This window comes from Mus pahari, chromosome 10 (assembly GCF_900095145.1).
Source record: "Mus pahari chromosome 10, PAHARI_EIJ_v1.1, whole genome shotgun sequence".
In the NCBI taxonomy this organism is placed as follows: Eukaryota; Metazoa; Chordata; class Mammalia; order Rodentia; family Muridae; genus Mus; species Mus pahari.
In genome coordinates, this window is record NC_034599.1 from 101,935,495 (window position 1) to 101,949,063 (window position 13,569).

Consider the following 13,569-nt stretch of genomic DNA (forward strand, 5'->3'; position numbering starts at 1 on the left):
CACGGCAGGAGTAGGGCGCACCGATCCACGGTCACCCAGAATGAACAGACAGGCATATGGACATCCGGCCGGCCAGGATTTAGGGCTCTACCTGGGGCGATGATAGAAATGAGGCAGCGGCGAGCAACAACATCACCGGTATGGTGGGATCGGAGGCGGGTGTCGTTCTGAGTCGGATCCACTCTGGGTGCAATCAGCCAGGGGCTAGCCAGTGGAACCTGGGGCCTTTAGGGGTCGGAGCCCGCCCATCACAACTGAGCTTGGAGGTGCCCAACCACAAGCTTCCCAGCGGCGCCCCCTAGAGGCCACTAGGGCTGTAGCCTGGGCCTCTGATTGGGGAGCCGGGCCGAGCTGTCCTAACCACGACACAAAGCCGGACACAGAATAGATCCCATAGTGTACATTGAGACTAGCTGGATGTAGGGTGGAGGGGCAGACTGTACTAGCCTTGGGGCCTATCTAGACCTTCTTTATAGAAAAGTAGGTTATTTTTGCTTCGATCCGAGCAGTGGATGTGCACAATCAGCCAGATGCCAGGAGTCTCTGCCTAATGCTCTGCCTGATGCTCTGGGGTTACTATTACTACTCTGAGGTTGGGTGACTGTTCATCTTCAGGGTACAGAGCTCACCTCTAGCCAACTCTGTGGTCATGGGATAGCAAACTGGTGTGACAAAGACCCCCCCCCCGGAGTGAGAATTTGAAATTTTGATTTCTTTAAACATCAGAGAAATTCTATAGGACTATGTTTTTGTTTTAATCCCAGGTGTGGCGATACGGGGCTGCTTCCCAGCAGCTGACTGTGATCTGCTTGTGTTCTAGCAAAAGCAGGGTTTTGCCAGCTGCACATAGTTTCTGTGATTGTGTTATGTTTGGAATTCTGGGTACTTCTCAGAGGGTATATAAGTTTGAGGGTGGGGGGTGGATGATTGTTGGCCATTGTGGGGAGGGGAATGGTTGCAATTTGTTAGTAGTCAAAAGAAATTAGATTCAAAGATCTCTATTTATCTCTCCCCGCTATCCTTCTTTCTCTCCTATCTAGTGATAAGGGTTGAAACTGGGGGGGATGGGGGTGGTGAAGGGTGGGAAAGGAAGAACCCACAAAGTAGCAAAGACCAGCTGCACCCACCTACCTCTGATTCACACTTTGGCTCAGCCTATCTTGTGAGCATTCGGATCAGCTGAGGCTTCCAGTTGGAGAGCTTGGGTGAACGGCTCCTGCACTTGTCTGCGTCTGTTCATTGATTCCGACCCTTTTGTGTACAGTGTTTAGCTTAATTTTCCCAAAGCAGATCTTGAGGCAATGACACAAGTGTGTGTGGTTAGTGTAGGAGGTGAAGCCAGGAAGCACCCGCAGAGGAGTAGCAAGAAGACCAAGGAAAGCAGCCAATAAAGGAGGTGCCATCAGTCATCATCGTGGGTAACTGCAACCTGGGGATTCTGGGAGGTGATTAGAAACATGGGCCTTATATTGCTACTGCTCCCAAGAACAAGGGGACCTAAGAAACCCACCTTCACATCCCCAGGGATCATATATTGAAAGTTGTTTGGGGGTACAAATGCCTTTGCCTGCCCAAAATTCTGACTGCCCAAAATGTGGATGAACCCTTCTTTATGACTAAATAGAGCCACGTCTCCCATCCCCGGGCTGCTCCTTACTTGGGGCTCTGGTATGTACCCCATGTTCTTGTGTCCTTATGTTCTCCTCTATCCCCGTTCTAAGCCCCCTCTGCTTGCTTTCCCACTGTTTACCACTTTCAAGCATCTGCTTTTAAATGTCTCCCCGTCTAAGTCAAGGCTCTCTCTTTCTGCTCCCTCTGAATTCTGAAGCCATCTGTCCCCCAGATATCACTGCCTTGTTATCTGCCACCTCAGTCTCTTGCCTCATCTTCCTCAAAATTGTTTTTTTTTTTAAAAGATTTATTTATTTATTTATTATATGTAAGTACACTGTATCTGTCTTCAGACACTCCAGAAGAGGGCATCAGATCTTGTTACGGATGATTATGAGCCACCATGTGGTTGCTGGGATTTGAACTCCAGACCTTCGGAAGTCGGGTGCTCTTACCCACTGAGCCATCTCACCAGCCCCTCCAAATTGTTTTTGAAGCAATTGTGATTCTTGTTTGTTTCTAGACAGGGTTTCTCTGTGCAGCAGTCCTGGAACTTGCTTTGTAGACCAGACTAGCCTGTAACACAGAGAGATGTTGTCTGCCTCTTCCTCAATCCCAGTGCTGGGATTAAAGGCCCCGGGGAAACTTTTTTTTTTCTTTTTTGAGTCAGGTCTCCTGTAGTTCAGGCTAGTCTCAAACTTGCTACATAGCCAAGGATGACTGAATTTCTGATTCTCTTATTCTCTCTTCCCAAATGCTGGGATTACCTTGCCCAGTTTACCTGTGATGAGGAGCAAACTCAGGGTTTCTTGCATGCTAGACAAGTACTCTACCAATTGAGCTCTATCTCTAGGCATCTCTCCAGGGAACAAAGCCAACAGAACGAATATAAACTACAGAGGGTTTAGACAGCAGAAAGACAGTTTGCAGGATGGGAGCACTGGTTGCTCTTTCAGAGGACCTGGGTGTGGTTCACAGCACCCACATGGTGGCTGAACTACAGTTCTGGGATCTGAAACCCTTTCCTCACCTCCGCAGGCATCAGGCATGCACAGGCACACACGTACACATATGGGCAAAGAGTATGTGTACACATAAATCTTAAAAAAAAATTTAAAGGATAAAAGGGAATTTAATAGACTGGCTTACATCATATAGTCTGAGTGCTACAATTATGTCTCTCTTCATGCTCACCACAGGCTGAGAATCCAGTGATGACTCGGTCCTGGAGTCTGGTGCCTCAGGAGTCACAATTTGGCAATAAGGGCCTGAAGGATTCCTGGAGAAACCACTAGTCTTTCATCCATATTGAAATCCCAAAGAAGCTGGGTTCTGATATCCATGAAGGAATGAAGTGGCACTGGAGGCAGTGGTGGCACTAGAGGCAGTGGAGGCAGTAGAGGCAGTAGTGGCACTGGAGGCAGTGGAGGCAGTGGTTGACAGTGGAGGCAGTGGTGGCACTGGAGGCAGTGGAGGCAGTGGTTGACAGTGGAGGCAGTGGTGGCAGTGGTGGCAGAGGAGGCAGAGGAGGCAGTGGAGGCAGAGGAGGCAGTGGTGGCACTGGAGGCAGTGGTGGCAGTGGAGGCCATGGTGGCAGTGTGAGCTTGACAAGAATAGACTCTTGGGTGAGAGCCTCAGTAGACAGCTCATTTAATCGGGAAAGCGCAGCCTACTTGACCTTTTGAGGGGTGTGTAGGGACTTTTGGGGTGAGTGTACATCATTGGCCGGGGCCAGGGCAATGGGGTGCTTCATTTGCATAAGGAATTCCAGCTGCTGCTAGACATGACCTTATAAGGAGAGAGAAAGTTTAACTTGGCTACCAGGGGCAAAAGTGGGGGCACAGGGTTGGGGAGGGGCAATCCTACTCCTGCTGAGATTTCTGGGGTTCAGGAGCACCTTGAACCTCTCTTGCTCTGGACTGACTCCCCGACCACCCACCACTCAATCCCATGGTTTCCCGGCCCCATAGCAGTGGTGGCAGTGGTAATAGCAGCAGCAGCAGCAACAGTGTAAGGAACTTACTAGCAAGACACATGGAAATAAGAAGGCAAAAAGCAAAACCGTTTCTGTCAGACCTCCTTTCATCTGGGCAGCCACTAGGAAGAGGATCCACGTTAGAAATGTGCTTTCTCACAGTGTGTCCAGCCATTTATCTCTTAATTGATTCCATTTGCAGTCAAGGGCCACCATGGTGGCACATACCTTTAAGCCCAGCATTCTGGAGACAAAGGCAGTCAGATCTCTGAGTCTGAGGATAGCCTGTTCTACAGGGACTTCCAGGTCAGCCAGGGCCATTTAGTGAGACTCTGTCTCAAAAATAAAAACAAAAACTGGGGCTGGAGAGATGGCTTTAAGAGTACTCGCTGTTCGCCGGGCGGTGGTGGCACACGCCTTTAATCCCAGCTCTTGGGAGGCAAAGGCAGGCGAATTTCTGAGTTCGAGGCCAGCCTGGTCTACAAAGTGAGTTCCAGGACAGCCAGGGCTACACAGAGAAACCCTGTCTCAAAAAAAAAAAAAAAAAAAAAGAGTACTTGCTGTTCTTGGAGGACCTGTGTTTGGTTCCCAGCACTGGAATTGGGCTGCTCACAACCACCTGTGTAACTCCAGGTCCAGGGAATCAAATACCCTCTTTTGGACTCGATGGACACTGCATGTACACGCACACTAATAATAATAATAATAATAATAATAATAATAATAATAATAATAGCTCCTTCCAGTCAAGTCAACAACCAAGATTAACCATCTTGACACACAACATAAAACTGGAGCCTGTGGTCTCTCTCTCAAGTGAGATTTTTCAGACTTGTCAAAGTTTCACCCTTTGTGACCTTGAATCCTTGCCAACAGTTTGTCTTGCCTCTTAGAGTCTTTTGCAAGACCTCACCCTTCTTAGAGAGCAGGTCAAGACTGAACCCTGCAGTTTTGTGAGATAGATTCTATTTCAAAACAGGGAGGCTGGAGTTTCACAGCTAACTCAGGTGGTAATGTGATTGAGGTACAAACATGGGGATGGAACTTAGATCTCTAGAAGCTACATTTTTTAAAAATCCAGGGATGAAGTGGGCCAATGGTGTCTTAAACCTTTAATCCCAGCACTTGGGAGGCAGAGGCAGGCGGATTTCTGAGTTCTATAGCGTGAGTTCTAGGACTGGCAGGGATACACAGAGAAACCCTGCCATGGAAAACAACAACAACAAAATGAAACCAGAAACTCAGATATAGGACTGTAGAGAAGTCTCAGCAGGTAAAGCATGGGTCCTGTAAGCACTGGAACTGGAGATGAGATTCTCTAGAGCCCACATAAAAACCAGGCATGCAGCCTGCGTGCAACCCCAGAGCGCAAGAGGCGTGGAACCCAGACGAGGCAGGTGAGAAGATCCAGTTTTAGCTTAGGACTTTGTCTCGATATATATGGGGGAGAGGAGGCTGGTGACTTGGCTCAAAGGGTAAAAGTGCCTGCTACCAGGTGGACAACCTGGGCTGGATGCCAGAGAACCACTAGGTAGAAGAACAATGGGATCCATTCCCAAATGTTGTCCTTTGACCTCTCTACACCAGTGATGTGTGTTAAATTTCAAACGTGGGACAAAAGACTGAGGTACTCATTTAACCTATTAAAGTTGACCTGGTTACCAGGTTTCCCAGCATCTGTTACAGGGTAGGGACTAAGGCATGTCTGCCTTCTAGACACCTCCTGCCCCACCTCACCCCCAGCTGGGTTGCTCTTGCCTATATAATCCAACCATCTTGGTTGCCTGCCTTCTTTCATCTTTTGCCCTTTCACCTGCTGTACCTGGTTCCCCTCTCTTCCCTCTCTCTTCCCCCTCTCTTCCCCTCCTCCTCTCCCCACATGGCTCAGGGTCACATCTCCTCTGGGTTCTCCCAGATGTCCTTGTCTCTGCCTACAAGCTCCCTTTTATCTACAATAAACTTTCTCCTCCTCCATCCTTAGGAGCAGTCAGGTCCTTTCCTTTGTATTTCTTATCTTCAATGTCTGTGGGTGTACCAAGAATGAAAACACACCAACAAAATCTATTAAAAAGCAGAGGCAGGCAGATTTCTGAGTTCGAGGCCAGCCTGGTCTACAAAGTGAGTTCCAGGACAGCCAGGGCTATACAGAGAAACCCTGTCTCAAAAAATTAATTAATTAAAAAGCCAGGCAGATGGTGCATGTGATAATCCCAGTCCTGGGGAGGTGGAGGCAGGCAAATCCTTGAGGCTTGCAGGCCAGGCCAGCCAGTGTGAGTGTGATGGTACACACCCTTAATCCAGAACTGATCTCTCTGAGCTCAGGTCTATGGTCTACGCAGTGAGTTCCAGGCTAGTCAGGACTGCAAAGTGAGACTCTATCTCTAAATAGCAACAATGGATAATGACTCTTGAGTAACAGTGACACCTGAATTCGTCCTCTGGCCTACACACACACACACACACACACACACACACACACACACACCCCACACACACCATACACACACACACATACCAGCCCACACACACACTCACACTCCCTGCCCCACACAGGAGGGCCTANCACACACACTCACACTCCCTGCCCCACACAGGAGGGCCTAGCATGCATGGAATCCAGTTTCACTCACACCTCAAAATAGATTTGGCTCTGGTTTTTGTTTTCTTTTTTTAAAGATTTTTTTTAAATTTTATTTATTCTATGAGTACACTGTAGCTGTCTTCAGATACACCAGAAGAGGGCATCAGATGGTTGTGAGTCTCCATGTAGTTGCTGGGAATTGAACTCAGGACCTCTGGAAGAGCAGTCAGTGCTCTTAACCATTAAGCCATCTCTCCAGCCTATGGCTCTGGCTTTTCAAAGTAGAACCTATTAAGCAAATCTTTCCCAAACTGTATCTTTCCCCACCTGGTCACCAGTTGTCTCCGATAAGATGGATGTGGCATCACCTCACCAATGACCATGGAAGATGTCAAGTGGAGAGCAAGGCATGGACCATGGAAATGCCTCAGGAGTCTCCCCACTTCATCCTTACTGCCTCGGGTTACACCGATATACAGCCAGCAGCTGTCAAGAACCAAGTCAAGTGACAGCTGTGCTCTGACAAGTGTTCCCTGAGAGTCCCACATCAGGCATAGCACCAAGGCTCCCCTTTGATAGCTAGGTGCCCTCACCTTCACCATTCCCTCAGTAGCCATAGAGAGAAGGAACAGCGAGAGAATGGCCCAACCTTCTTGTCCTCCATTTTGCTATGACCTCTGGATTGGACAATGCAAGAGAGGAATCACCTTCTAGGGCACATCTGGCCTGCTACTATCCCTGGAAGGCACCGAGCTCTGCCTCTTCACAGAAGTGGCTTCTGTTTGCATAGTTATGGCTCATCCTGGTGGAGGCCCATAAGGCCCTTTTTCTCTACCAAGAGAAGCGATAGGAGGTACTGACCCCAGACTGCCCACAGATTTTGGGGTTCCTCTTGGGTACTTTGACTACCCTGAAGACACTCAGGAATCTCCTGTCGGTGCCAAAGCTCTGAGAAGTTAACAGGCATCAAGTGAGGCCTTGGGTATTGAGTAGATGATACTTATCTTTAAGGGTGCCAGATCCCTCTACATAGGCTGGGAAACAGAGAACAGCTAAGGATCTCGGTCATACAAAAGAGGAAGAAGGCTGGTATCCAGCTCCCACAAACACGCACAAACGCCCTCATCTACCTATCCCAAACTCTGAGACTGAGACGGGGCCAGATACCTTCATTCCCTCATCCGTGAAACAAAAGCTTTCCTGATGCCTCCTAAGCTGGACTAGGAAACAGCTGACAAGGGGGACCTTTCCTTAAAGCTGTGAAGCCAGGCATGGTGGCACATGCTACCTTCGATCCCAGCAATCCAGGGCTATGTAGGGATATACTGTCTCAAAAAAAAAAAAAAAAAAAAAACAGGGTTTGGAAAGCATGCTGTCCGTTCATCTGAGGTCTCACATTCCTAGAGTTAATTTTAACCTGTGTCCTCGAATACTGCTGAGGACAGGGCTCTGCAGCCATCTTCTGTTGCCTACAGGACATAGGTAGGACTGAGTTGGCAATCTCTTTGCCAACCGATAGGGATTCTGGGCACTGAAAAGTGGTACTTTGTGCCATTGGTGCTTTGGCTGAGCCAGATCTTGGTACTACATTGTGTATACATACCTGAGCAAGTATATTCAGGACCACATTGATGTACTATGACTTACAGACTGGCCATCTAGAGCCCCAGGATACTGTGTATTACTTGCGCCTACATGTATATACCAGCTTTTCATGCAGTGTGCCAGGGTTAAGCCCATTCTCAGGATGAGAGGAGCGCCTACTGTTCTTTCAGGAAGTACTTTTGTGGTGAAGCAAGGGGACTTTCCTGAGATAATCCCTGTCAGGCACACTCCCTTTTGACCTTCTGATCAGGTGCCAGAGAACGAGTAATGTCCTGGGATGTAGAAGAGCATAGACCTTGCCAGGAGTCACCTTGATGTCCTACACTATACTACCAGGACATTTTAGAAAAATGGCCCTTAATCCAATCCTGATTGGGCTCCTGTGACTTTTGCCATCTATGTGCGCAGGCTCCCATACTGGATCAGATAGATTTGGGCTTGTCACCTCCTAGGCCACCACCTCCAGGCAGCCCTCCCTGGTACTCAACCTGCTCCGCCCCCAGACCGGGGTGGGTGGGGTGGAAGTTCTAGGGGTCAAGGGTCACCAGGCGGGCCAGGTCCCGGAAGCGGAAGCACGGTGCACTTCCGGCGCGCAGCAGGCGGCCATGTTGGAGCGGCGGAGGCGGCGCAGAGGTGCGTCCTGGGTCCCCGCGGCGGCGCCGGTAGGTTGGAGCCGCGGGCCTAGCGGTGCTGCGGAGTGGCGGCCCATGAGGCCACAGGGCGGCAGGGCGAAGGGACTGGGTGGCCGGCCCTTCGCGGATCCTCATTTTCCCAGGGCTTGGCCGAGACACCCCACCCCCACCCAGGACCCCACCCTGGGGCTGTGCGGATCCTGTCGGGCCACCACGGGCCACCTTACATATTTCGCCGCCGCCGCGACCCCGACTCCCCGTCGCCGTTCAGGCCCTGGGGACGCGGTCTCCCCGCCTGCGGGCCCCGATCTGCCCTCCCGATCCCAGTCCACCCGATTAGTACGCCCGCCCCCAGTCTTCTGTCAACTTCCTGTGCTGGCCCCAGAGGAATGTGTGAAGGCAAGTCGGCCTGGCTGCAGCCTCTGTTTACAAAGCTTCTTGAGAGCCAAGAAGCAGCACCCTCCCTCCCTCCCTCCCTCCCTCCCATGGGCTCAGAACGACCTAGGCGAAGAGCTCCTTGGTTTGGGGTGGGAGGTAGGTCGTCCCTCTCTGTCCTACAGTTCACAGCCCACCCCTTCATTCATAAATAAATAAATAAAAGAACTAACGTCACGTGCAAGGGTTGTACTTGGAGAGCATTCTCTGGAGAGGGGAAGTGCCTCAGACACCTGAGGATCCAAGAATGTTTCCAAACAAAGAGCCCCAGGGCACTTTCCCTGGGGGATTCGGAAGACTGTGTCTGCTCCATTAGAGCTGTGCAAAGCGGCCGCACAGACGGGCTCCTAGACTCCGGGGACCTGTCTCGTCCCAGCTGATCTTTTAACGCTCCAGTGCAGCTGGGGAGTTTACCTTTTGCCTCAAGAAGCTTTCAGGTGCTGCGTGGGGGTGCGGGGTGAGTGCCGGCCTTCGCTTCTTTAAGGAGGCCTAGGGCGATGCGAGTGGTCCCAGACAGCTGCGTCTGTGCTAATCTAAGGTCTGCTGCCTTTCAAGCACTGGTTAGGACAGTGTAGACCTTTAATGGCCGCTTGGCCTACCTTCCTAGTTGGAATCTTTCCCTGTCCTTTGTCTTCAAACCTTGAACTCCTTGGTCCAGTAGCCTGGTCTCTTGCTTGCCTTAGAGATGTTTGCAACTGTCCTTTGTTTTGGAGTGTCGGTGTCTTATATTGGGTTTGAACTCCAAGACTAGAGCTAGGAATCAGGTATTGAGTATCCTGTCTATAGACTCTGGTAAGGAGATGAGCCACCCCCATGCATTGGCACGTTGGCAGCTGGATGAACAGAGGTGGGGGGTGGATATCAGGTGGTGTAAGTCTGGGTCTTTGAGCCTATGTTCAAAGGCCTTAGTCTGTTTTCCTCAGCTACAGCCTGGCCTTCATCCGTATGGTCCATACTCTTTTTTTACTTGATAGCCTCTGCAGGAGCTGTTACCCTTTTCGCTCCATTTGTACCTGCTCCTTTTTTTGTTGGCACGAAGCCAGATGGGTAGATGGTACTGCTTCCAGGAGTCCTTCCCTAACCTGTTAGAAGCTGGCTTGAATAACACCATCTGCTCCTAAGAACCTTTAATGACTGCTGTGTCTTCACTTCTGGATTGGGCTCTTTGAGGATTGAGGTATTTGCCTAGATTCCTGGGACTGAGTCTAGATATTTAGAACACCAGGAAAGAAAAGAACCAAAAGCAAACCAGGCCTGGTAGTACAGGAGGCTGCAAGAGGAGGAGGCCAAGTTTGAGGCCAGTTTGGACTACGTGGAAAACTCCAGAACAGCCGGTCTGTGTAGTAAGACCCTGAGTCCTAAACAACTAAGCATGGATAGTAGCACTTGCCTGTAATCCCAGCACTTGAGACAGAGGGGTTGGGGTCCAGGGCTGGCCTCAGCTATATATGGAATTGGAGACCAGCCTAGCCTATGAGGGACCTTGTCTTAAAGCAAGAAAAGAAAAATGCCATTGCATTAAAACGAGCTAGATCAAAATCTCATAGAAGCCCGGTGGTAGGGTAGATGGTCTGAGGTGCTTCTGAGCATGCATCCCAAAGAAATGTCCCAACGTAATAGACATGGTCAGGAGACCCTGGAGAGATTTATTCTGGCCAGGCCCTTCGGTTGCAGAGAGAGGGAGCCTGGCTCGAGCTGCCAGCCCTTTTTTTTTTTTTTAGCTCTGTATCCTGGTACCATTCTCATCGACTCTTTTCTTCTTGCTTTGGAGGTGCCAAGTGCTGGTTTGAGGATACCCAGGCAGTCCTGCAGTGCCCAATGCCATGAGCATGGTAGTGCAGCCTGTGGAGGAGAAAGCTGTGCACTCATGGTCACGTATCTCCACGGCAGGGAAGAAAGCCCTGGAAGAGGCCCTCCTTGTGTTTAATCCCATGAGCCAGGATCTCAGTGCCACAGAGGCCCAGCTCGTGGCCTTCCTCCAGGGTCTGCGAGATGATGGCTTCCAACCGACCATTCTTCGAAGTGGCGATGTCTATGGTTATAGCTCATGCACAGCCAGCCCTCCCAGCCAGACAAAGCTACAAGCTCATACCATCCACCCACCTGCCACATCACTTCCCAAAGCTGCTGTGTCGGGCCCTGCAGGCCAGGCCACCTTGCTCCCTGTGCCACTGTCTGGCAGGCTGGCTAAAGGGTCCACAGCAGCCCTAGCCAAGCATGCCACCACGAACCTGTTGCTGAGCTCCCTGAAACAGTCAAGTGCCAGCAACACCAGTGGTACAACAGTAGGCTTCCCTGCCCACCTCTACCCAGGCGTCTACCCTGCCATGCGGCTCTCTGTGGTTCTTGAAGCATTGGTCCCACTCAAGACTCCCTGCTTGGATGTTAAGCACAGGGCACAGTCATTGCAGCTGTCACTTGCAAAATCTCCCCTGAAACTGAGGAAAGGTTCGGGGAACCCAAAGTCCAAAGCACCCCGAAGAATCACAAGCAAGGGCCTCAAATATCTGACTAGCAAAAGCCCTGGGGCTGGTCACCGGCGAGGTGCTGGAACTCAGAGCAACGGCGCCAAAAGGAAAGGGTGCTCTGCCTTGGGCTCCAAATCTGTCCGGGCCAAGGCATCTCGAACCCTGACCAAAGCTGCTCGCGCTCATGCCAGTGTGGCTCGAACCCAGACCAAGACAGTAAGGGTCAGGGCCAAGGCCAAGGCCGCTGTGGTGAGGGACAAGGCTAAAGACCAGGTGGTCCAGGCCAGGGCCAAGGCCAAGGCCGCTGTGGTGAGGGACAAGGCTAAAGACCAGGTGGTCCAGGCCAGGGCCAAAGCGGCCCGGACCAAGCACAAGGGAAGGCCAAAGGGATCGGTTCAGACCAGAACTGGAAGGGCAAGCCGGAAAAACAGCTCTGAGACTGTGGGGCGGAAGAGGAAGAAGGCTGAGGAGACCAAGGGTCTTCCTCCTAAGAAGAGAGCACGGCGCCTGCCCCGACCTCCTAAGGTGTGGCTGGGGCCTGGAACAGCAAAATCTCGAAAGTCCCAGACCATAAAGGTAGACAGGAAGTGCTCAGATGACGATGAGGTCCGACAGTATGCCCAGCAGATCCTTCGTGTGAATCTCTCTCCTGTAGTATGGCTCCAGCCATTGCTACCATTTTGATTCCATATTCAACATCCTGAGTCCTTGCAACAGTACTTGGGAAAACAGTTGAGCTGTATATGTGACCTGCAGCAGCGTGCAGTGCTCATGGACTCTGCAGCTTCCTGGATTCTGGGTACCTCTGGGACCCCTGTGGTCACCAACATCTTTTCAGAAACTGAGGATTTGGGTGGGGTGGGTTGTGGGAGGGGTGTTCTCATGGCTCAATGCACTGTGACTTGTTCTTCAAATTGTATGTCCACGTCCATCATGTTTTATACCTTTCCACCTTGCGGTCTCCCTGCTCACCCTCCATGGTCTTATTTATCGATTTTCTTTTTTTTTTTGGTGTGTGGGAGCTAGTGGCAAGAGGCTATCAGAAGTCTAGGAGAAGGCTTGGAGAGAGTGCCCTGGTAGCTTGAAGCAGGTCATTAATTTACATGATAGGGTGACATTAAAGGAATGATGTTCTCGGGCTTCTGGAGAGAGATGGGAAAATTCAGGTGCTGGTTTCTGTGAATGTGTTGAGAAAGATCCTGAGGGGAGGGGTAGAACCACTTACCTCTCCTTGTGTGTCCCAGTTTTGAATCAGATGGGCCTCATTCAAAATTGTTTGCAGTTCAGTGGGAAATCCGGCACCAAGGAGGTTTTTAGGCCAGGGAAGGAAGTCTTTGTTGTGTTGCTCTCCAGAGGCCAAGCTTTAAGGTTTTGCCTGGGCTTCCCTTGGGGGAGGAAACATACGAGGCTTGAAGTGCCGCTTTTCTGCTTAACAGTGACTAACCTCAGTTTTCCAAATTGGTGACAAGATCTGAACCTGAACCACAAAACCTTCCTTACTGCCAGAGAATTTTCTCTGTGGTAACGGGTGATGGAGCCAGAGACTGGCTGGTTTCCACAGGCTCCATCTTTCTCCCAGGTCCAGCCTCACCATGTCCCCTAATGTGACCCACGCACACTGGACATTGGTAACTTCTGCTTTGGAGAAGTTGGGCCCTCAGTGGAAGCAGCTGCTCAGGCTGGAAAGTGGTGCTGAGGTGGATGGCATGCAATCCGTGTACTTGGGGACTTGAGTATGAGTTTGAGGTCAGTATCAGCCACATAGGGAGACCCTCTGTGCCTGTCTTTTGTCTTTTGAGACAGGGTCTCTCTGTATAGCCCCGACTGTTCTGGAACTTAACTTTGTAGTCCAGGCTGGCATCAGACTAAAGAGATCTGACTGCCTCTGGCCAATCACTGGAACTAAAGACATGGCCGCCATACCAAGCCAGGGGAGTGAGTGGCTTATTGGTTAAGAGGGTTCAGCTGCTTTCCCAGCAGACCCTTTTGTGACTCCCACAAAAGGCAGCTCACTGACACCTGTGTCCATCTCTGGGGGTCTCACATCCATGATCACAGGCAGGCAGACACAAATAAATCTTTAAAAAAAGACTAGTGGCACAACTGGATTAAGCATCAGTTCTTTGAGAAAAGGTGGTATTGAGAATCTTGAACTTCAGTGATGTTGATAAGCAAATGAATCATGTGAAATACCTTAAAAACTTATTGGCCGGCTGGGCGTGGTGGCACACGCCTTTAATCCCAGCACTTGGGAGGCAGAGG

General features: G+C 50.6%; 1 protein-coding gene across 4 annotated transcripts; it reads left to right on the forward strand.

The window, feature by feature from the left end:
• Positions 1–59: 59 nt before the first annotated feature.
• Ccdc71 (coiled-coil domain containing 71) lies at positions 60–12,299 on the forward strand. Of its 4 annotated transcripts, none has more exons than XM_029543475.1 (3): positions 8,363–8,434; positions 10,611–11,589; positions 11,650–12,299. In XM_029543475.1, the coding sequence occupies exons 2-3, from the start codon at positions 10,663–10,665 to the stop codon at positions 11,989–11,991; spliced, it is 1,269 nt and encodes a 422-aa protein (XP_029399335.1). In that variant the 5' UTR covers positions 8,363–8,434; positions 10,611–10,662; the 3' UTR covers positions 11,992–12,299. The 4 variants fall into 4 exon arrangements, with proteins under 4 accessions (XP_029399334.1, XP_029399335.1, XP_021062931.1 ...); XM_029543476.1 differs by having other exon boundaries at positions 8,372–8,434; positions 10,611–11,541; positions 11,602–12,299; XM_029543474.1 differs by lacking the exon at positions 8,363–8,434 and adding an exon at positions 60–138 and having other exon boundaries at positions 10,611–12,299.
• Positions 12,300–13,569: the final 1,270 nt, after the last annotated feature.